Raw genomic sequence first — 24560 nt, 5'->3', positions numbered from 1 at the left:
ATTCACAGCTCAATGAGCAAATAAATCACAATTAAATTAGAAATTCTAAATGCATTAAAATCATAACTGATTTGACCTGGTAGTAAACTTTATTTACATTATTAATAACTTATTTGTGGGCTCCTTCAAATTCTGTTCTTCTCATCTACTTTTCCAAATGTACAGATGAGTTTTTTCTATTTTTTCACCTTGATGCATGTATCACGCTATCATACTGATTGCATGATGCATATTTTATCAGACATAAAAGAATAATAGCCATAAACACAGCATAAGTTCCAATATAAATATGCCTCTGGAAGTTACTAGTTTTTGACATTTTTGTAATGCTAACAACGAAGATTCCTATTTACTCATTTAAATTACATATACTTAACAGCATCCACATTCTGCTTCGATAATAATCTCTAATAATTTTACTTATTTAAATACTTGTGTCACTGAAATAAGTATGCACTCTAGCTCTTACATGTAACACTGCAATATACACAGTTGTCCCTTGTGTATGTGGTGATACTAGAACAATTAAAAGGGCATCAGGGGATAGTCTATCACATAGTTCATATGGCCAACAATATGAAAACAAGAATTATATGCCAAAGACAAAATATTTTTTTAAAAACAACCAATTAAGCAAAATAAAAGATTTAATCTATATTTGTTTGTAGCATGAAGCACGCAATTCAGTTCCAGGCCAGTAATTTCAATCTGCTATCAGAAAAATATCCCTCCCAGCTGAGAGGAAGAGAAATTGCCAGCTATGATAAAATTCTGGAAATTATTCATACTGCTTGCTTTGTTTGGCAGCACAGACCTTGACATTACAGACGATCAAAGAACACCTTTTACCTCTGAAAAGAAAAGCTAATACAAGCCAAGAGAGACCCAAAATGCTTTATCAGTGCAGCCATTTGACCCCCCTGCTTCATGTAATAAAAATCTTACTTCATGAGAAATAACATTTTGTTAAGGCTCTTTTTCATTATTTTTGCACTTAAAGAAACCTGAGGCTACAAATAAATTTGAGCTGTTAGTTTTCTCAAAACCAAAAAAGTTACAAGCTTTCTTTATTAAAAATGCATGTTTCAGATGTAATAAGGTGAAATTTTTCTCTCTGTTCCCCTAATAAAGGCCTAATCTGCATGCCATAGCGCCTAAGAAAGTATGAAATTTCTGACACAAAGCATAGGAAATATCATGCTGATCTATTTCAATAATATATGAACATAAAATCCAAGTAATGATTCCACATATCCTATTGAAAAATTAAACAGTACATGATTACTTTGAATGTAGTTTGGAATGCAACTGGTAAGAATAAAAGATTAGTATACCTAAGAGGCAGAGACAGGGGGAAGGGGTTGTTCAAAGCTTTTCTTTGGTATCAGTGCTAAATAAAAATTTTACTTTCCAAATTGTGAAATGAAAAATAATAAAAGTGTGTTACTTGGAAATACCATCTCTGAAAACTAAGATCTATATATTATGTACACAAATATGGATATGATATACACATACCTACAGTTCATAATACATGGTTAAGGAGTACAGAATACACTCCCTGTCCTTACCGGGTAAGAAAAACTACATTAACATGAATATTCAAGGTACGCAGAAATTTTGGTCTCGATTGCTGTTCTTCAACTATGGCAGTTTTTCCTGCCTCTTGGTTCTTGTGGCCAGAGGTCAGCATGGAAGAAAAAAGCACTGCTCATAGTAAGTAACAGGTTTAAGCTACTGCAGCTTACTGTTCTGTAAAAACCTGAGAGTGACAATAAATTCAACCAAAAAACATTAGCAAGAAATGCTGAAACAAGAAATATCTGTGACAGAAAGGCCAGTTTCCAGGATCACAATTATGTCACTTCAAAAAACTTCAAAAACTTCAAAATTCCTCATATTTTCATTTGTCAAAACACGGGAATTTTTTAGTTTACTAAAAAATAAACTATTTCCTGAAATGATGGAAGTTTTATGCTCTTTTGTCCATAAGAGCCAAAACATATTAAGCCCTTGCCAACTGAAAAGTTTTGTTAAACTCTGATTTTTATTTATTTTTTTTTAATGCAACCAGTCATTTAAAAACACAACAGCGGAAACAGCACGGTTTCTAACCTATCCCATGTTAGTGCTGATTTCCCAGACAGGACTGTTCCTGCTTACTCATTTCTAAGGGAGCATCACTCCTTATTCAGCAACTGCAGATGTTGGGCAAAGTTTGTTGTTCCTCCTGCTTCTAAAAAACCACAAGATACACATTCATTCTAGCCCACGTCAAGTAGAATTTCACAGCGAGTTTTCTGCAGAAATTTCTCAACTATTGGAGGAAGAAGAGATTCACCTTTAAGCTGTCTTGTATTTGAATTGTAACTGTTGTGGGAAGTTGCACTGAAGTATAGTGAAACAGCAGAAGGAGTAAAGTTTTGAAATTCTGGGACCCTGAAGTGACTACATCATGGTGGAGGAGTAAACCACCAGCATGAAAACTGGTTGCTCTTTCTCACCTAGGAGATTAGGTGCTCTTCTTCCCATCAGTTTCTGCATCTCTTTTACTGCACAAACTGTAAAGTAAAAGTCTAGCCTAGAGATAATGAAAACTTGAATAATTTTAGCTAAGTCTGTATCAAAACAGAATCAAGCAGAAGAAAGTACATATGTTCTTGTCCACACTCCTGTTGAACATCTAGAATCTCATCGATGCTTATAAATACTTAAAGGGTGGGTGTCAGGAGGATGGGGCCAGGCTCTTCTCAGTGGTGCCCAGTGACAGGACAAGAGGTAACGGGCACAAACTCAAGCATAGGAAGTTCCACCTAAACATGAGGAGGAACTTCTTTACTTTGAGGGTGGCAGAGCACTGGAAGAGGCTGCCCAGAGAGGTGGTGGAGTCTCCAACTCTGGAGACATTCAAAACCTGCTTGGATGTGTTCCTGTGCAACCTGCTGTAGGTGACCCTGCTCTGGCAGGGGGGTTGGACTAGTTGATCTCCAGAGGTCCCTTCCAACCCTACCATTCTGTGATTCTGTAATCATAGAATCATAGAACGGTTTGGGTTAGAAGGGACCTTAAACATCATCTAATTCCAACCCCCCTGCCATAGGAAGTCATAGTCTCAGCAAGACCACAAGCTAAACACCTCCCTCTCTTTTCCTACAATTATAGGAGGGTTCCTCCTAACAGGGTTGCAAGCATTTACTTTTCTGACCAGCAGTGCTTCTCTGTTGGATTGACTGTGTTTTCATCACATCACTGCAGAGTCAGCAAGGCCAGAAATTGTATGACATGAAAACAAGATGTAAGTCAAGTGCAAAACATTTTGTGGTATCTTCTGACTGAGTAGGGAAATGAGTGCTCTATGGGATTCCAAAGCTGAGGACTGTCAGAGATGGACTCGTATGACTGACACATGACCTCACTGATTGATCTCATATGATTAACACATTCCTCTGAACACGTTAAAAAAAAATGTTATGCAGTTAGGCAGTTATGCAGTATTTTTGAGCTGAACATAGTTTAAATGGAATCAGTATCTTGCTCTTTTGTTATGCCTCAAACTCAGAGTAAATTATTTTAAATGAAAATTCTCCACTCCACCCTGGATTCTAAAGTAGTTTGTTTTTTTTTCTTAAATGGCTAAATACTTCTGGAATATGTGTTTCCCAAATACACGTAACAGAACATAAAACCTCTTGTACCAAAAAAACCCAAAACCCAACCCAAACAACACTTAAGTCCTAAACATTCAAAGCTAGGACATGCCGGATTTACAAGCAATCGATGATTGCCTCCTTTTGCATTCACCCTATGCACTGAATGAGATTGTGATCCTGTGGAGAAAACTCTAAAAGGTACCCAAATAATCAGTGCCTGTATCCTAATGCATTAGCACAAGAAAAGGAGTTAACACTGCAGCTGTAAATCTGGCAATTTCTATCTTTAAATTACAGCCACTTATTTTGCAACTTAATATTCCTCAGACATTCTCTTTGGTTTTGCAGCCTCCCAGGTTGTGTTTCTTTCCTTTGTAAACCAAAGTTAGAGACAAGAGCACATTTTGGGAAGTGCTAACAGTTGTTCCTCCCCTGTTGTGAACCCTGAATAGAGTTTGAGGAGCTCCGAGCCCTCCGACTGCTACAGCCCCTGACCTGTCACCCATAGCTGGTAGGAAGCAGCTGTTCAATTTGCAGAGAAGGAACTCTTTGCAAAGCCAGACTGATGCAGGGAGTGATCAAGGAGACAAGGCTCCACAGTGCAAATGATATTGCTGTGTGGCGAGGGGAAAAAAAAATTACTATGGTCTACATTAACTTTGCAATTTCCAGACCTAAGCACTAACAAACATTTCAAGAAACTGCATGCTGTTACCTGTTCAACTTTGGCTGTGGTGTTCACAGTGATGTTTTCGGATGCACTGTCTTGAGATGGCTGCTTACACAAACCTTTAGTTGAATCTTTAAACATGGTGTCTTTCTCCAGCAAACTGTCTTGCTTGGCAATCGGTAAAGCCAGGGGATTGCTACAAAGAGAATCAATAATGCAGTTACACTCCTCCTGAAGATGTCAGACAGACAAAAGATTGCCAAATGTGGGTGGCACAAACACAGAACTAAGATTCAATTCAGGGCTGAGACATGAGTTCCTGGTCCAAGTACAAAAAAGAAATTGGTGAGAAATAAACTGTTCACATAGGTTGGTCTGTTCCCAAAGACACAGAGCAAAACACTTTGATTTAAAATTCACCTTTATGCATATCTTTTCTGAAGTAGAACTGAGCAAACCAAAGAGAATATGCATGAGTCTGCTTTTGACAGCACTAGGCTGGCAAATCAATAGCCAATTTGGAAGCGGAATTTAAAATACCCAATTAACCTACACAATACTGTTTTGAAAAATAGTATGTTTTACAATAACTCAATACAGATATTACCATTGCAGTTAAAATTAAATCCCATCACTTTTTAGCTTACTTTTAATCAGACAATATCCAAGATACATTTTATGACCAAAAGCTGCTTTGAATTTGTGATATGCTAAAAAAAACAAACAAGGAAACATCACAGTCTGAAATTACTGCAACGATACACAATATTCTTTATTCACGTGTAAGTTAAACCTATTTTACATACATGGAGCTGTTTTCCTTACTGACGCTTCAGATGACATCACGCTTCTGAAAAAAACAATGGCAAAATCTTTGATGATTTTGGCAGGGTTGTACATCCAGAGGAATTAGCAAGGAATCAGCCCCAGTAGTTGAGAACACAAACATCTTAAAAAATAATCATCTGGGTTCTGACAGTGCAAATGAGACAACCTCATGGAGTGTACAGCAGCTGCTTGCCAAAACGTGTGCATAAGTGCTTTGAATTGAGGAAATGTGGACTCAATGTGGGAATAGTGTATTCCACTATGGGATAAAGCCCAGATGCCAAACTAAGTTTAAAAAAATCTTGGCTATACTCTTAAATTACTTGAGTTTGATCACTGATTATAATAAAGCCAGGATTATATACACTGTTTACTCAAATGAAATGAAGGAGGATCCATAGATAACATTGATTTCAATTCAAGACAAGAACTGCTGTTGGAAACAAAACTGAAACACAGACAGTTTTAGAAAGGTACAGTCCTAAGCAGAGGCAAAGCACCTTCTAAGCAGAATTCATTGGAAAACAAGTCAAAGTAGTTTACCATTGGAAAAAAGATACATGAACAAAGCCTTTCTTTTGATGAAACCCTCAATCTGCAAACATTGAAAGAATTAGTTTCAACATTTTGTAATGAAATCTATGGTTCAGATTGTTTTGTTTCAGACATTTTAATGTAAAATGTCTAGCGGAACACTGGCGAAAATAAAAATTTCTATTTCCTGCTTTGATTTACCTAAGATAAATTTGTCATAAACTTGTTTACCAAATGTCACACAGACAAAAGATCCAAGAACCAACTGGTTTTGCCTGTTTTCTTGATTTGGACTGCAGAACAGAAAAGCCATTAGAGAACTACTTTTGTGAACTTGGCAATTAGATGTCATAGAATGAGAAATATCAGTTATTAGACAGTAGAAGAAATGAAATAGTTGTGACTCCCACAAGCACAAATGACTAATGCTAATGCACATTTTGCCCAGACTCAGAACTGAACAAAACATAATTAAATATAAAATTTGGTTTTGAGTAGTCTTTTGCTATTGGCCAAAACTGCTGAAATTCTGAATTGTTTTTAAGATTTAATGACAGGCAAAGAGAAGAAAGATTTAAAGAAAAGCATAAGCGAAATGAATTCAAATATTAAAAACTGAAGCACTGCCACTTATAACTTTTTATTATTCGTGTGATGTCTCTCTTAAAATGTGAAGATCCAGGATTTTTTTGATGTAGATTTGAACCTTACGCATTTAATCTCATGACTTCTGTGTTAAGTATACAACACACATTAGAAACACTTCTTAAAATTCAGCTATAAACTCCTCGCACAAATAAACTTTTCAGGTGTCACAAAAGAGAAATAGGTTTTAAATCACAGAAAAGTGTGAGCAAAAAAGCCTCTGCTTCTGTTTCCACAGATGCATTTTGAACTTAAAGAGGACAATAATGCCATGACTTAACAGGCTTGTTGCGTGTATTGATGTACAGGAGAATAGCCAATAAATTATGTGTATTTGTGAGATCGTAATAGGACTTTATGTGATGGAAATGCTGACGTGTAATTCTTACTACAACAAAAATGTGAATGAGTACAAGAAAGAAAAATGTATTAAAATTACTCCAACAACTCATTATAACTCAGGTTCAAAAAGATACTGTGAAAAATAAAACAAATTGAAATAAAATGTTTCCAGAAAACAGAGGCTTTTTAGGAAAATATTTCTATCAACATTCATATGTATTTCTATTAGTCTCAAGATGAAGTCAGGCAATGCCATTGAAAACTGAACTACAGGACAGCACAACAGAAGATTTTATGTTAATGTATGCAAGTGGATTAGCATGAACTGTCTTCTTTTATGAAAATTAATGGATAATTAATAGATAATTAACCACAAAGGGAGATTTAACCCAAAATAATATTGCATAATAGACAGGAAGGAGAGTTCTCTAGGATAATTTTATTTGAACAAGGTAGGACTGTTGCTACTGGCATGCCTAACTGGGAAAAAATCTTGCATATTACATGGAAGCATAGCCATTTTCATTTTTAGGTGTATAAGCCATCATACATGGCTTACACATCATATACGTGTATGTTGAGTTTTTTCTAGATAAACTGAGATGGTTTTGTATAGCTTACTGTCCTCTGGCATGTCCTTGTTTATTAAGAAAAAAGAAATTATACAAAAACCTGGAAGCTGACAATCAAATAATTGGCAGTTTTATTATCAATATTTGAACCACCATGGCAGCTTATAACTCAGTAAATAGATGATATAAAAGGAATTATATCAAGGAGATTCTGCAATGACATTTTTGTGGGCTCTTTGAGCTTATAGCTTTTGTTGGAGAGAACTTCTGTTACTGTAAACCTTCCACAGGCAATGCTGAGATCCTCCAAACAACGTCTAAGCCAGTTAACATCTGTAAACAGCATAATCTCTGAAATTTCAGTCTAAAAAACTTGTCCCTGCTTCTCTCATAAGTAATGGTAGTTTTACTACACTACTGCCATCTCCTTTAATAGAAGGATGTTTGGGTCTACAGTACTAACCTCTAACAATTCTACTATGGCAACCCCAGATAATTTTACTGGCAATTATAACAAACTATTTTATTACTCATGGTCTATATTTATAGAATTAAGGTTGAAAAAAAGAGATGACAGATAAAAATACAAAAGATGATTTAGTAGATTTCCAAAACGAAAAAATTACTTGACACATCAAATCTCAAGAATCACAGAATGGTTGAGTTTGGAAGGGACCTGTAGAGGGCATCTTGTCTAACCCCCCCGCTCAAGAAGGGACACATAGAGCCAGTTGTCCAGGATCATGTTGAATACCTCCAAGGACACCCATACAGGATTCAGAGATTGACAAATTGGGTTCAAATGATAATCTGGACTCAGCGCATCACTCTTTACAACAGAAACACTTACAGTTTATTGGAAATTGTGGGTAGATCATGGATGATCTCTTCATACGGCTCTTCTTGAGATAAAGTAGAAACAGCTAAAGGGTCTTTCATTTTTTCCTCCCAAACAATTTCAGCCTTCAGAAGCATTTCCTCAATAAACTCAGAAGCTGCAACATCTAAGACAGTGGAACACCAAGATATCAGATAAAGAAAACAGAGCAGAAAAGCTCCTTTAAATTCAAATCTCTAGATCAGATTAAGATTAAACATCCAGCTAGATAAAATGAAAATAATTACTCAGATATTGATCATAAAATAATACTTAAAGTTACTGAGAAAACAAAGGCAAAGGAAATTCAGTATATAATTAAGTTGTCATTTGTAAAATCTCAAAACCATTCTCACTGTGTAGGACTTCAGGAAAAGCAACAAAACTGTTTTCAGCTCTGTATTTTAATGAAAACTTGTACTGAAATCCTTTTGCAACCTTTTTACGTTTCTGCAAACTAGATTTATATGTCTTGCACGTACAGAAGTGCTAAAACCTCTTGTGTTTGCAGACCAGAAACATTGTTAACTCAACTATGTCAAATACATACTAAATGCGATCAGCTAGATATACTGTTAGATGATCTCAGTTTGGTCCATAGCCTTTTATGCAAATACAAACTGGCACGTATCTAACCACAAACAACTTTCCTGAGGTTAAATGTCATGAAGTTCCCTGTGAGTGTATTTGTAGGTGGCACATTATATGAAGCATGACATATCTTAATTTATTATGCAAAGGAAGTTTCTCCTCATAATCTGACAGAATGATTCTATTTTCTACATTCCTGCGTTCCTTCTTCATTTTATCCTAGGCATAGAACCATGTGTTTTCTTCTCTCCAACACTGCTATCTGGCATTACTGCAGTAGCCCACCTTTGATCACTGGGTTAGACCAGTGGATCTGAAGCCTCTTCCAGCCTAATATATTCTATAATTGTGTTATCTTTAGATAACACCTGTTTCAACTCCCTGTTTCTAGCTGGTCTAAGAAAGTGCCACCTTCTGTGGGAAACAACAGGTGTTACACCGGAAAACTGGATGGTGGATTTGTTTTCAGTCAACAGCTACAGAGATTCCAGTTCATGAGGCTACGTACTATCATCAGTTGAGACAGATAAACGAACTCAGTAAGAAGTCACTAAGGAAGTGTAAATGCAGCTAACACCAAGGCCCTGGAAAACTTACAAGGAAGAAACATAATTAAAAATAAACAGGGAATGCAACAAGTGGAAAAACATTATATCATTTGATATGCCATCCTGCACGATCATTACTAGCAGTTCTTAGCAATATATGAAAGAACATATATATACACATCATACGTGTATGTATGTATATAAACTAAATGTATACACACATATATATATGTGTCTGTATCATAAAATCATAGGATCATAGAATGGTTTGGGTTGGAAGGGACCTTAAAGATCATCTAGTTCCAACCCCCTGCCATGGGCAGGGACACCTCCCACTAGACCAGGCTGCTCAAAGCCCCACCCAGCCTGGCCTTGAACGCTTCCAGGGATGGGGCATCCACAACTTCTCTGGGCAACCTGTTCCAGTGCCTCACCACCCTCACAGGAAAGAATTGCTTCCTAATATCTCATCTAAATCTACCCTCTTTCAGCTTAAAGCCATTATCCCTCACCCTATCACTACATACCCTTGTAAAAAGTCCCTCCCCATCTTTCCTGTAGGCCCCCTTTAGGTACTGGCAGGCTGCTATAAGGTCTCCCTGGAGCCTTCTCTTCTTCAGGCTGAACAACGCCAACTCTCTCAGCCTGTCTTCACAGGAGAGGGGCTCCGGCCCTCCGATCATCTTTGTGGCCCTCCTCTGGACTTGCTCCAACAGGTCCATGTCCTTCTTATGTTGGTGACCTCAGGCCTGAACACAGTACTCCAGGTGGGGTCTCACAAGAGTAGAGAAGAGGGGCAGAACCACGTCCCTTGACCTGTTGGCCATGCTTCTTTTGATACAGCCCAGGATATGGTTGGCTTTCTGGGCTACGAGTGCACATTGCCGGGTCATGTTTAGTTTCTCATCAGCCAACAACCCCAAGTCCTTCTCCTCAGGGCTGCTCTCAATCCATTCTCTGCTCAACCTGAATTTGAGTTTGCGATTGCCTCAGCCCACGTGCAAAAATCTTGCATTTGGCCTTGTCGAACTTCATGAGGTTCACATGGGCCCACCTGTCAAGCCTGTCCATCCCATCTGAGTCCCTCTGAATGGAATCCCTTCCCTCTCGTGTGTTGACCGCACCACACAGCTTGGTGTCGTCAGCAAACTTGCTGAGGGTGCACTCAATCCCACTGTCCGTGTTGCCGACAAAGATATTAAACAACGCCAGTCCCAACACCAACCTCTGAGGAATATCACTCGTCACTGGTCTACACTTGGACATTGAGCCATTGACTGTAACCATGCAGACAATTCCTTATCCACCGAGTGGTCCATCCATCAAATTCATGTCTCTCCAATTTAGAGACACGGATGTCATACAGGAAAGTGTCAAATGCTTTGCACAAGTCTAAGCAGATGACATCAGTTGCTCTTCCCTTATCCACCAATATTGTAACCACATCACAGAAGGCCACTACATCTATCAGGCACAGTTTTCCCCTAGTGAACCCAGATTGGCTGTCACCGATCCCCTCCATATTTTAGTATAACTAAGAAATCAAGAAGAAAACAGTGTCACAGCAACTACTACATAAATAATACACAAGGATTTTCACCTACCTGAAGGCTTTTCATTATTGCAGTTAAGAAGATTGGGATTTGCCCAGTGCATCAAAAGCAGCTTCACAAGGTTGGTCTAAAATGGGTAAAAACAGTGGTGTTTGAAATGGCAGAAGTAGGACAGAAGCAGTATACCTGTCATTCAGTTTATTCATGCCTTCCTGCACTATCTGAAATCATATGATAAACCATAAAAAATACCTCCAAAACACCACCTTCTGCAGCTACTACACACATTGCTATAAATCACACAAGGCAAAAAAAATATAGTTCCTGTACAATTTCAGTTTACTCTCAGCATAACTGCAACCCCAAAGTCTCCCTTCATCCTTACACGTGTAAACAAATCTGCATCAGTATGGGAAAAAACTTAACACTCCATCACTACCTGTCATGACTTAGATCACAAATATTTCTTTATGCTTCGCTAATTCAAGAACTGTGTACCATCACTGCCAAAGGGATATGACTCAGAGCCATCACGGTAGTAAATCTGTTCTCTGTCAGTAGTAGAAATTGGAGCATTTATCTTATGTTTACCAAATCCATTTAACACATTAGTAATGGTAGCAATTATAGTATAGTAGAGTAGGGTAGAGTATCATATAGTGAAAAAATCTAAAACATATTTTTCAGTTCCTGTAAGACTGCTGCAAGCAACTGTTTTTAGCAAGCTCTTCTATTGCTGCACCAAAGTCTCTAGAGATAGTGCCCCATCAAAGGCTGTAGTATGTCTACCCTGATAAATTGGTTGGTTAGAAAGGGGTAAGAAAGTGAATAAGGGGCAAAAAATACATTTAGAATGTGAATATAGAGCTCAAGTAAATGAGAGAACTTTTTGCACTTTTGGATACATGCTAAAACAAATAGAATTTATAATGTAAATTTAACCAACAGGGGAGGCCAGGATGAGCACAGGGGAAAAAAAGCAGTGCAGAAAAGAAAGGATTCTTCCGAGCAGAAGAGAGCTACAGATAAATGGGACCTGAATTGGAAGGCACCTAAGGGAAAGGATAGTAATTTGGCAATAAAATAAACAATAAATAAATAAATAAATAAAGGCTAAAAAGGAAGGAAATCAGTGCAATAAAAATAATGAAATTCAATATGGATTCAGTACACAGGAGGCAACTTACTACAAAATACCACGATAAGGAAGAATCAATTAAATGCAAAAAAAAAAAACCCCAAAACTTCTAATCACAGAAAAACAGGAAAATATTGTGGCAAATTTCCATACAAATAAAAAGATCTTGCTATCCTCAGCTTTCTAATGCTGACTTTCCATTCTAACAGTAACAGCAAAAAATTCAGCAAACTGTGGAAGCAGGGAGGAAGCCATAACAGCTTTATTGCCCAATTCAATTAGCCCTGATTTCAACTGAGAACCCTCAACACATACATCTATGTTTTTCATTATGAAAAAATGGAGAATGCTTAGTTATTGAGCTGACTAAATCATCAGCAGTTGCATAATCTCGTTAACAGCCATTCTGAAAAGTGGTAGTGATTCTATCAAAGGAGGGGGTGTTTAAATGCACTTTCAGTTTAGGAACAAAACACAGCTTTTTGAGTTACCAAAGTTCTGGATTTATGCCACAAGAAGTCCCTTCCATGCTGCAATGTCAATGCTTCCTGCTGAAAAAGAAATGACTCCTGCTGGAAATCCTTGATGAACATCACCAAGACTAAGGTATTCAGGTCACTGCTAATTTCAATTACCTGCTTGTGGGTACACGGAAGTGTCTGTGTTAGTTTTAACCTCATTCACTTATGTTTTAGAAGGAGTATTTTGAAATCTAACTGCCAGATCATCAGAACTGTGCCTAACAGTAGAAATATTTGTAGAATAATTATAGAAAATTACTACTATCCAAAGCTGTTTCAATGCAGAGTTACAAATGCAGTAGGTATGACTATTTTAAGAGAAATTGCAGTATCTAATGAAATATGGTAGACCCTAAGAATAAAATGACAATATATATTTTGATTCTTATTTTCCAGTGTTGTCTTTGCCAATTCATACAAACAAAAAATCCAGAAGCTTTTTCATCAAGCCAGAAGCTGCTTGCCCTCATTTTCAAATGACTTCATAGACCCTTCATGCTTTACCATTCCCAGTCATTCAGCATTCAGACTCCAGTTCCCACCTCACATCAGTCTCTGATACTTTTTCAAATACCCATTTCTGTGCCTTTTCTAGGCTGCACCTTGTACTAGTAAGGAAGTCTTCAAAATAGTTGCAAAACTGCATTGTAAACCTCCATTTACAGTTTGCTCTGATGTGATACATTCCAAACAGAAAAACAGGTAAGGCGCTGCCATGCCACCATGCAGGTGGATTGAAAAATGGCTCAATGGCTGGGGCCAGAGGATGGGGATCAGTGGCAAGAAATCTAGGTGGAGGTCAGTAACCAGTGGTGTACCCAAGGGATCAGTATCAGATCCAATCCTGTTCAACATCTTCAAGAATGATCCGGATGATGGGGCACAGTGCACCCTCAGCGAGTTTGCGGATGACACCAAACTGGGAGGAGTGGCTGATATGCCAGAGGGTTGTGCTACCACACAAAGGAACCTTGACAGGCTGGAGAAGTGGGCTGACAGGAACCTCATGAAGTCCAACAAGAAGTGCAAAGTCCTGCACCTGGGGAGGAACAACTCCAGGCACCAGTACATGCTGGGGGCTGCCTGGAAGGAAAGGAGCTTTGCAAAAAAGGACCTGGGTGTTCTGGTAGATGCCAAGTTGAACATGAGCCAGCAACGTGCTTTGCCACAAAGAAGGTCAATAGTATCCTGAGATGCAATAGGAGGAGAGATGCCAGCAGGTCAAGAGAGGAGATCTAAATGCTGGTGAGGCCACATCTGTGGTATCATGCAGAGTTCTGGGCTCCTCAGAACAAAAGAGACATGGATCCACTGGAGAGCAAAAGGCCACTAAGATGATTAAGGGGCTGGAGCACCTCACATATGAGGAAAGGCTGAGAGAGCTGGGACTCTTCAACCTGGAGAAGAGAATGCTCAGGGGAATCTCATCCATGTGTGTAAATACCTGAAGGGAGGGTGCAAAGAAGACAGAGCCAGGCTCTTTTCAGTGGTACCCAGTAACAGGACCAGAGGCAATGGGCACAAGCTGAAACACAGGATGTTCCATCGGATCAGGAAACACTTTTATAAAGTGAGGGTGACCTAGCACTGGCACAGGTTGCCCAGTGAGGTTTTGGATTCTCCATCCTTGGAGACATTCAAAAGCCATTTGGACATGATCCTGGGCAGCCTGCTTTAGGTGGCCTGCGTGCCCAGGGGAGCTGGACTAGATGACCTCCAGAGATCCCTTCAAACCTCAAACATTCTGTGATTCTGTGTAATGTGGAAAAAGGTCACCTATGGCTTTTACAAAAAAGACCACTTTTTCTCCATCAGAATCAATCAAGACAGAATGCATGATCAGATGTGCAGGCAGACCACCACAATTACACTAAAAGAGCTATGGGTTTTTTTCCAAAATAGCAAGTGGGAAAAAAAGCAGCCTGCCTACAGTGAACCTGAGTGTTAGTCCTCAGAGAAAATATTACAAAGAAATGAAGTGCAATTCACATTAACAGGAACAACACTTATGATCTAAGGTGCTAGAAAAACATGCATAGATGAACAGACAAAACACTGACTGGACATGGCTGCATGGCAGCACTAGAGTTGAACTGTTCTTTAAACCTAATGAAATACATAGTGCAACAATGAAAATGGAAAGCTACAAGGGAAAAAAAAAAAGCAGAATAAATAAATTTACTGCAATAGGCACATTATAAAGCCTTCAAATACAATTTCCCCCTGCCAAAAAATGGGCCAAGTTTTACCACACATTAAATGTTACCTAAGAAAGCCCAATGCTCAGTTTCATAAACCACAGGCTTAGGAGTACCAGTGTTGGCCAGCTGACAGACCGTGAGGCTTGTTGCCAGAGATAAGTAACTGCAGTGACAGGGTAGGAAATATGGGGCATGAATGAGTGATAGAGATTCATCAAAAATCTCCCTACACATTTGAGGCTACAAAAGCAGCTCCAACCCCTCTCAAGTCATGTTAGTTTTACTGCTAGTGAATTAGCTGGTGGGCAGAATCAGTGCTCCCGAAAAGTGCCTTCCCCTCCTGTAGGGTCAGATATTTTCCTCTGAATGCTGCGCTGAATGCTAGATCTGTGCCAGCAACTGCAAAGGATAAGCTGCTGGCTCTAGCTGAGCTTTGAACTCTTGAGTTGTTATCCAAGTCACAGTGCCGCTACCTCAAATCATTTATTCCTTTTTCTTTACCATTGGAGAGATACCTGCTTAAGTTGTAAATTCAGAAATCTGGAGGTTTTATGCAAATGTCCTGATGCGCTACTTTGCACCACAATGAATATGCATCATGCAATTTGCACATACTCCCAGCAGTAAATTCCTTCAGTCCTCCACTTTTCTTCCCTGTCAAAATCAACATTTCTCCATTCCTCTCTTTCTGTTTCAAAGCTGCACATTTCCGACCATCCGAAGTGACCTGGTTCACCATCCATCTTTTATTCACACACCCCCATCCTTTCTTAATCCTCAGGCCCTTCTTTCTCTGCTGTATGAGATTTTCAGCTCCTTACATGTACCTCCCCAACTTGTTTTCTTCTACCTTTTTATTGGTGCTCTTCTCCCTTTTTTGGGGCAATGTTATTTCACAGAAACATAGAATCATAGAATGGTTTGGGTTGGAAGGGACCTTAAAGATCATCTAGTTCCAACCCCCTGCCATGGGCAGGGACACCTCCCACTAGACCAGGCTGCTCAAAGCCCCATCCAGCCTGGCCTTGAACACTTCCAGGGATGGGGCATCCACAACTTCTCTGGGCAACCTGTTCCAGTGCCTCACCACCCTCACAGGAAAGAATTTCTTCCTAATGTCTAATCTAAATCTATCCTCTTTCAGTTTAAAACTGTTACCCCTCATCTTATTGCTACACTCCCTGGTAAAGAGTCCCTCCCCATCTTTCCTGTAGGCCCCCTTTAGGTACTGGAAGGCTGCTGTAAGGTCTCTGTGGGGCCTTCTCTTCTGCAGGCTGAACAACCCCAGCTCTCTCAGCCTGTCCTCACAGGAGAGGTGCTCCAGCCCTCTGATCATCTTTGTGGCCCTCCTCTGGACCCATTACAATAAGTCCATGTTCTTCCTGTGCTGAAGACTCCAAAGCTGGACACAGTTCTCCATGTGGGGTCCCATGAGAGCAGAGTAGAGGGGCGGAATCACCTTCACGTGGATAAGGATTAGGCAGGGGATGAATTCCATGGGCTGAGAATATTCCTATGTCTGTTTAGAAAGTTGTCAAAACTTAGACAAGTTTCAAACTGAAAAACTCATAGCCACCAGATGCTTACAAAACAGTTTTTAGATTATAATGGATAAATCAAAGAACCCACCTTTGTTAGTATGGTCCATTGTAGGCCTAAATGTTAGTCTAACCAGTAGGAATGACTGTTTTTAAACATCCGTTTGGATGTTTTGTTTAAACATCCATTTGGACGTTTAAAAGATTTGCAATAAGAACACATAAATCAGGGAAGTAGTTTCAATTTTTATTACTATTATTATTATCATTACTAAGATTCTGTCATAGAAGTGCTGTAACTTCATGCTAGCCATATATTCAGCAGATGGAATAAATAAGATCAGATAAGTCATCGAGTGAAAAACTGCTTAGAATAGCACTGGAAACACATATTTAACTAATGGAATGAGGTGATAATCAGCTCTTCACTAAGCATCGAGGACATTAAGAAGAAAGTGCAGGTTAGCGACCTGTATTCACTTAAGCTACTGTGGAATGAAACAAACAAAAGTAAATCCCAAAACAAAGACTCCCAACATTTGGGAGTAAGGTAATTATTAAACTATTAGAGTTACTGTGAATTCACTTTTGAAGATCATATATTTGTTCCCCAAGACAGAGTGTCCCTTAAAACCAAAGTCTCATATGTAAACCTCTAAATAAGAGCAATATCATTCAGAAGGTAAACAGTGTTTTCTTTGTGATTGCAGATCTGATCCATAGTACTGCTCTAGACACAGGAAATGATGTCTGAAACTCATTACGGATCTCCCTTCTTAATACAATATAAATGAGGAAGATATTTTTTCTATTTGACTGCAGAAAAAAGGGGACCATAACCACCTGTGGTCAGCAAAGTGGAACGGATTAGAAAAAGTAGGTTGCGGGAATAAAACTAGCAGCAGGGTAGAAAGAGTGGAGGGGAAAAAATAGAACAGAGCATGGATAAAATGATGGGCTTTGGAACTAACAGCATGAAATAAATGAAGTAAAGGGGAAGAAGAGAGATGTGGCAAGGAGCCAGGATGCAGGTAGAGACAGAGTAAGCAGAAAAAGAAAACCAAGGAAGAAAGTGACATGGTGACGAAAAAACACTGAGATTGGACAAGGAAGATTAGGACTGTCCGCAAGTGGGAAAAAGGAACAGGTATAACAGAAGGGCAGGAAGGTTGGCATGAAGCCAAAGCAGAGAAAAGAGAAAGCCTGGCTGAGAACCAGGGAGAGGAGGAGGGACAGAAACTGGCTGTGCAAGGAAATTAGGATTAGAATAAAACACGTATGGAAAGGACATGATGCCAGGCAAATGAATGGGACAATAAAGCAACAGCGTAAAGACAAGAATGGAACAGATTGGAGGCAATGGGACAAATAAGGTTACATGTGGGAGGAATGAACTGTAAAGATTCTGTTCATACACAGACCTTGGAATGGAACCCAGGTTCCCTAAGTGTCACCACTACCTTTCTGCAGTCTGCATGTTTAACCTATATGGGCTAAGAGTATTCCTTTTAAACCTCTGGAATAGTTCAAGTAAAGAAGGACAAGCTAATACTGTGTTCAGCTATCTAAGCAAGTGACAAAGGTTACTTAAAAGGTTTTCTATGGTTGAAATAAAGACTTCAGCAGTCTTTACTTCAAGACTGATAACCTACATTTCTGTTTTTCAGTCCACTGGGAAATTAAGAGAAAAAAATAAAATAAATTGTGGAACAATATTATGTGATCTTGTGATTAAAGATGCTTGTAAGCTATGTTCCTACAGGTTCTACATCAATACTACAGAGAGGATCATAAATCTGGCACTTCTCAAAGTTTGTACCTGAACAGTTGTATTAGACTTCTTTTTCATATACACCTCTTGTATATAAGAGAAAGTTACTATAGGTGGTATTTCAAGGAAAATGAAATTTATATTGATCTCTGAGATCCTGCAATAACCAAGTATTTAATGTAGTGCACATTTCAGCTTTAAAAACATACATGTAATCACTGAGAATTCTATAATAATTTTGTAAATTGAGGTTACCCCTAGTCTGTATATGAAGCTCAAACTTGTAAATCTATTTTCTTATAATTTGCTATTGTGTGAATCTAGCTTTTCTTGCCTTAGTGTTCTGTACCCACAATTAGTATTTGAATCATTTATAGAAACCTTCTGAATATATTGAGATTGAAAGAAAGATATCACAGGCAGAAATCCCAAAGTGGTCTCTCTGCTTGAGGAAAATGAGTGTAATTTGATCTGAAGGGAAATGGTGCTCATGCACCTGAGTACAATCACACATGCCAAAGACGAACAAAAAGACTAAAGAAAAGAGGGTGAGATATGACTGGATAAAACATTCTCTAGAGGATTTTCTGACCATAAATGGAAGATTCCAACTGCTTGTCAGGGAAAATATGTATTCCCTGAGTGACTATACTCACTTCGTTTTGAAATACTGAATAAGCAGCCCCTTCTTTAGGCTCTTCTCATTGAAAACATTTGTAGAATATGTTTGCAGAAGTCCAGAAACTGCATTCAATGGCCAAACTTGAATGAGATTAAATATCACTTCCTACAATGAGTTCAGATATCCCATCTACATTGAATCATATTCTAATGATGGATGTGGATCTTACTTCTATTTTGAGGTTAATACGCATTTGAAGAAAAGAAAATGAAACTACAGTTCATAGTTGAGTCAAATGACTAATCTGTTTTGGTAATGATGAGCAAATTAAATCACATAGCAAGAAGGTGTGTTCTCTCAGACTTCCGCAAGCAGCACAGAGTCCCTTCTATGATCGGAAAGAAATGCTGTGTTTCAATGAATTAACTAGACAGAGGGGTACAATTCAGTCCAGACAAACAAGCCAAACAAATGTGTGTTAAGGGAGAATATACTGACAGAATGGCAATTTCACACATAAATTTTAAAAATTGCATAGGATGTATATAACATGCTAAGAAACACGAGGTAGGCATCTGAACTCTCTAAACAAATTCAATTTATTTGGGATATTTCCAATGTATTGATGTGAAGAAACGCTTGCTACTGCAGGAGTTACTCTTGGAGAGGTACAGTCAGCAGTTTAATGATTCTCTTATCCTTTTTTCTGACATCATGAAACTGTTAAACCTCAAAGCCAGAGGCTAAATCTGTCTCACTAAGTAAGAGAGTGCAATGGAGCAAGCTTAAGTATCCCTTATAATCCACACTGCTTAAGTGTTAGCTCTGCCCCCGACTCTACTTTGGACCACTCCAACCAGCTCTCTACAAACAAGACTAATCTCCTATAAAGGAAACTAGCTCTAAACAATATGAATGTGAGCCAGACTGTTGCCTGGCTTAATCCCTAGCCTTCTTTTATTTAGCAATTTAACAGTTTAGACACAGGCAGCATCCCCCAAGGATGAAATTTTGGGAGAGGTAGTGTTTAAGCTACTGGGGAGTCAGCTCTGACCTGCATGCCTATGATAGCTGGTTTGAAAGGTGACATTTCTGTGATAAACAACAAAGAAACAGCTTGTGCCTGGGAAATGTGCCAAAGTACCCAAGGCAAACGTCAGAGCTGCAGCCTATTCCCACCACAGGGAGAGAGCGTGTGTGCTCTCCTGATCACAGCAGCCTGGAAGATGTCCAACGGGGACAGCACTACCAATGCCAGATTACTAGCTGTTCACAAAGTGATTGCCGTGCTAAATTCAAATTAGGGGGCCAGCCTGAGAAATACAAGACACCCTTCTGCAGTTGGTATCAGTGCCAGCACGGGCAGTGTTGTACCTAAGTGATAATGTGTGCCCCACTCCGGTGTGCACAGGCAGCAGACACATGCACCAGCACTCCCCATGCTGTACATGAATGAGACAAGGGAGTTCAAACTGCCATCAATAGCAGTGTTAATAATGTATATGTCCAAAAGGCCCTGTTAAATTTATGTAGGCAACCTTGGTATATTCTAATTTCTTGAGGCTTGTTTTGCTGCCCTCATAATCTTATTTTGAAGAGCTTTTTGTGTGTCACTGATGCAGATTTGCATGTGTGTCGAAGAGGTTATGATATTCCATCATTTTATTAAGGTAAACTTATTAAGGTAAACAACTCTGACCTTAATACCTCAATAATATCCAATTTTGGTATAATGTTAGAATCTCAATGTGCATTAAAAATAAAAACTTGCTTTTAGCCCTAGTAGTTATGGGGGTGAAAATGACAGTAGTCCTAGAAATTCAGAATAACCTTCCTTAAGAATATGCCTATTTTTTAACGCTATTACCATTATTTTTTAATGTTTGCAGCTGATAGTATTTCAGTTAATAGGCTGTTGCACTCATTGGTAACCTAATCTGTTCCCGCAAAGCAGAGCCTCATGTCACGGAGAGACTGACTTTTAGGCAGTAGCGTCAGTTGCCTTATTCTGTACTCAGTAGTGTCCTGTACTCAAACTCACTAGTAATATCCTGTACTCCTATGCAAGAAAGATGTTCTACTCTGGATCTACACACTCTGGCACTAATAGGACAATTCATTTATCATTTATCCATGCTCTTTTTCAATATTTGGACTAATATCGTTATAGCATATTTTAGAATGGTAAATTTATCCATGAGACTGCTTTTCTTTACAAATATACGTAAAGACCAGTACAGATTATCTTTTTTAACATTGGATAATACATACTGGCTCTTAAAACTCTTAGTTATTCCCTTTTTGGAAACAATGCAACAACTTACTGCTATGTTTTGCTTTTGATAAGATAGGCATGGTTGTAATTATTTAACTCTACTCCCTCTGTGAAGCATTACACTGTCTAAGAGTATGTAAGGCATCAATTCCATGTGTCCCTTCATGATGACTGGGGAGACCCAGCACATCCAGTGGGCAGCTGACACATCCTTTGGCCCCTTTGCCCCACACTTTGGTCTGGATTCCTCCTGTAAAATTTTAAAATGTTCAAGTTAGGCTTCTAACATATGCTAGGTGCCCATAACTTCTATCGTCAGGGAGGGTCAGACCCCTAAGTAATGATTCATCCCACCTACTTTATACGCACCTCCTCGGTTTGTCTGAATTGCACTCTAGAGGTGATTCTTCGCATAAGACAAAGCTTTGACTTTGTACTTAAGAATCCCATCCTAAATAAAACTGGTTTTGCCATTATCGAGGCATCTCTACAAGCCAGGTTTTGATTATACGGTGTGAGTGTGACGTCTTTCACATGCTTAGCTCACTCAGGATAATGTATCTTTGCTCCAATGATTTCTCATATAATTTACTGTGAAAGTAGGAGCAATAAGCTTTTTGCAATCCACCTACTTACATTGTGTATTAATTTACAACTTGAGATTTGTGACAGGAAGCTTGCAGCACCTTTATTCTTTACTCGCTTCCTCTTGTACAAATGCAAATTAAATTTTCTCACCATAAATTTTAAACTTCAGTGGATTCTTCTTTTTTTTTTTCCATGTAAAGTAAATTAGTACCATCTCTATTATTGTTATGGTCTTACAAATAGCGAAATACGAGTTTGTGTTTTTTTAATTTTGTATATTTTGTGTTGATTTTCATTTTTTGTATTTTATGTATTTGCAAACATAAAACTGTATATACATAGTGTTCAGGTCCTTCAACCGAGTCTGGATGTCACTCTAAAACAGTGTAACAATTTCTTCAAAAGAATATCAACATTCAAATTTTTTCATAAGGTCATAGGCAAATTGTATGTATGTAAGGTCTATAACATAAAATAGTTCAAAAACTAAACATGTAATTTGTATAACTAATTCAATTGCATTTTATTAAGGTAAGTAGCTAATCCAGATGAAAAATATATCTGAATTATTATGAATTTTGTAGATATTTTATAAACAGAAAAAACTATCAGTCCTTATGACTCATGGAATATAATATTAATTATATATTGGATGGGGTTTGGCTGCAGGTCTAGCAGCAGTGCTAATGAACAAGTAAACATCAGTGGTTTAGAAAAGGTTTTTTGAAACTTCTGTAACCAGTCATTAAAGGATCATTGCTTACTAAACAAGCTACGAGACAAGAAAAGGCTATTTTTCTGTTCAGATACATTCCTGGAACGAAAAAAAAACCAAACCAACTCTGAAGAATTGAAAAGAACATCACACTAAAACCAAATAGATTTTTTACAGTCTTCTACTAGAACATACAGAATTATCACTATAGCAAGCTCTTCAAGTGAGATGTTAAAAAAAAAAAACCGCTACAAATATGTGTTAGAAGAGGGTGAAACCATAAGGGATGGAGTTCAGAATTTATATTAATGACTTTCTCAGGAAACATTAATATTTTTTGGCTAAAAAAATAACCTCATAAAATTTTCCTCATAAATATGTTTTAATTTAAAACAGACAATTCAAATCATGTCTTGACTAAGGTTATTCCCATTCTGCCATACTACTTTTACCCCAAAAGAGTAACAATGCTCATATTTCTCTATAATTAATTACTCAAAATGGAATTGTAAATATGATATGCACATGAATTCATACTAAGGCTAAAAGATGTTTCAAAATTATCATCATAGAATCATAGGGTTGGAAGGGACCTCTAAAGATCACCTAGTCCAACCCCCCTGCCAGAGCAGGGTCACCCAGAGCAGGTTGCACAGGAACACAGGCGGGTTTTGAACATCTCCAGAGACAGAGACTCCACCACCTCTCTGGGCAGCCTGTTCCAGTGCTCTGACACCCTCAAAGCAAAGAAGTTCCTCCTCATGTTTAGGTGGAACTTCCTATGTTTGAGTTTGTGCCCATTACCTCTTGTCCTGTCCCCGGGCACCACAGAAAAGAGCCTGGCCCCATCCTCCTGACATATATGACAGTCTGACAGGTGAATTGCAATATATATGCATAAGTACTTGAATTACATCTGTCTACCCATATACATGTCTTTTTTACTTTTAATTAGACATTTTGGCATGCTTAGAATCTACTCCTTAAATCTTAAAATGCAGATCACCTGTAGTGAAAGACTAAAAAAAAACAACAACCCAAAGAAAAAAAGAAAATTCCTCCGAAAAAGCAATCTTGGCTTCATATTCAGATCACTAAGGGTATAGTAAAACCAGCTGCATCCCACCACTTGTATCTCAGCATCTTCACCTTTGAATTCACAGGTTTACTCACATGAATACCAAAAATCAACTGAGATACCAGAAACAGGCATGAACAAAAATCTTAATTCTTCTCAATCATGGGCTAGAGATTTAGATAAATGAACGGGATTGTCTCCACTGAGATCAGAAACAGAATTTAGATTATCTAATTATGGAGTTCATACTCCAGCAGAAATCTATGAGGATTTTTTATTTATATTTATTAGAAAATAAAAAAAAGAAAACTAAACAGAGTCCTGTTTAGGATCAACAACTTTTTGCCACTCTGACTATGTTTAAAAGCATTGTTGATGGCAATAGAAATGGGCATTACAAGATAGCAAAGTACCAAAGAAACAGGGGAATGGCTTGAGAGCTACAATCCATAGCATTTTCTGACTAACTCAGTACACCTAAATCCACAGCGTCAGGAAAGATATCCCTGCCATCAGCAGGAATCTGAACGGAAGAGAGCAATTTGTATTCAGGGGAACACTGGGAAGTTCAGTCTTGTGTCTGTGGCAAAGAAGGTCCCGCCTCTCCTAGTAGAAGACAAAGATAGGAAGGGACAGGTTTTCCAGGAGCTGCAGCAGAGACCTGACAGGAGAAAGGGACAGAAGATGGGAGGCTGAGCTAGGATGCATCAGAGAGGTTTTTGGAAGGTAGCTGTGGGTAAGTGGTGATTTGTGAGCCATGAGGTGGGTCAGTGGGAGCTGTGGGGAGCTCTCCTGAAGTGGTCCATACAAAGGCGCACTGAGCATGTCCTGGGAGAATGGGGATGAAGGAGAAGTGAAAAGGTGGGATGTTAAAGAGTCACAAGTCACGTGCAGGCACAGCCTCCAAATCCCAAACCCAGGGCACCCTTCCACAGTTCAATGACTGGAAAAATTTGAATGCAACTACTCCATTAGTGAATCCTGGACATTCATTCACAGAGATATACGCAGCAAAAAAGTTAGCTAAAAATAAGAGTTTGACATCAGAATATAAGAAAATAACAGATGCAAGTGCTTATTTTGGCACACTTTCCACCTTCAGTGCAAATTTATTTTTTGCTGGAGAAAAACTGCTATTGATGTAGATTAATTTTAATGAGTTGTATTGGATTGATAGCTGTACAATGTTTATTCTGAAATGATCTCTGTCATTTGAGATGCCGCCTATAGTACAGAAATGTGTAAGCTTTTCATATAAAGACAGAATAGTCTCCCTGACGAGAAGCAGGTGAAAAAAAAATCA

The 24560-nt window shown here is 38.5% G+C and overlaps 1 protein-coding gene across 2 annotated transcripts in view; it reads right to left on the bottom strand.

Moving 5' to 3' along the window:
* Positions 1-24560, bottom strand: part of MYO16 (myosin XVI) — a 327046-nt gene that overhangs the window by 198359 nt on the left and 104127 nt on the right. For both annotated transcript variants that reach the window (XM_054193468.1, XM_054193479.1), the window contains exons 8-10: positions 10862-10937; positions 8092-8245; positions 4366-4516 (exon numbers count right to left, since the gene is read on the bottom strand). In XM_054193468.1, the coding sequence (XP_054049443.1) occupies positions 4366-4516; positions 8092-8245; positions 10862-10937 (381 nt within the window). The remainder of the gene's footprint in view (positions 1-4365; positions 4517-8091; positions 8246-10861; positions 10938-24560) is intronic.

Source organism: Rissa tridactyla, chromosome 1 (genome assembly GCF_028500815.1).
Source record: "Rissa tridactyla isolate bRisTri1 chromosome 1, bRisTri1.patW.cur.20221130, whole genome shotgun sequence".
NCBI classification, from domain to species: domain Eukaryota; kingdom Metazoa; phylum Chordata; class Aves; order Charadriiformes; family Laridae; genus Rissa; species Rissa tridactyla.
This window is presented reverse-complemented; position numbering and strand designations above follow the sequence as displayed.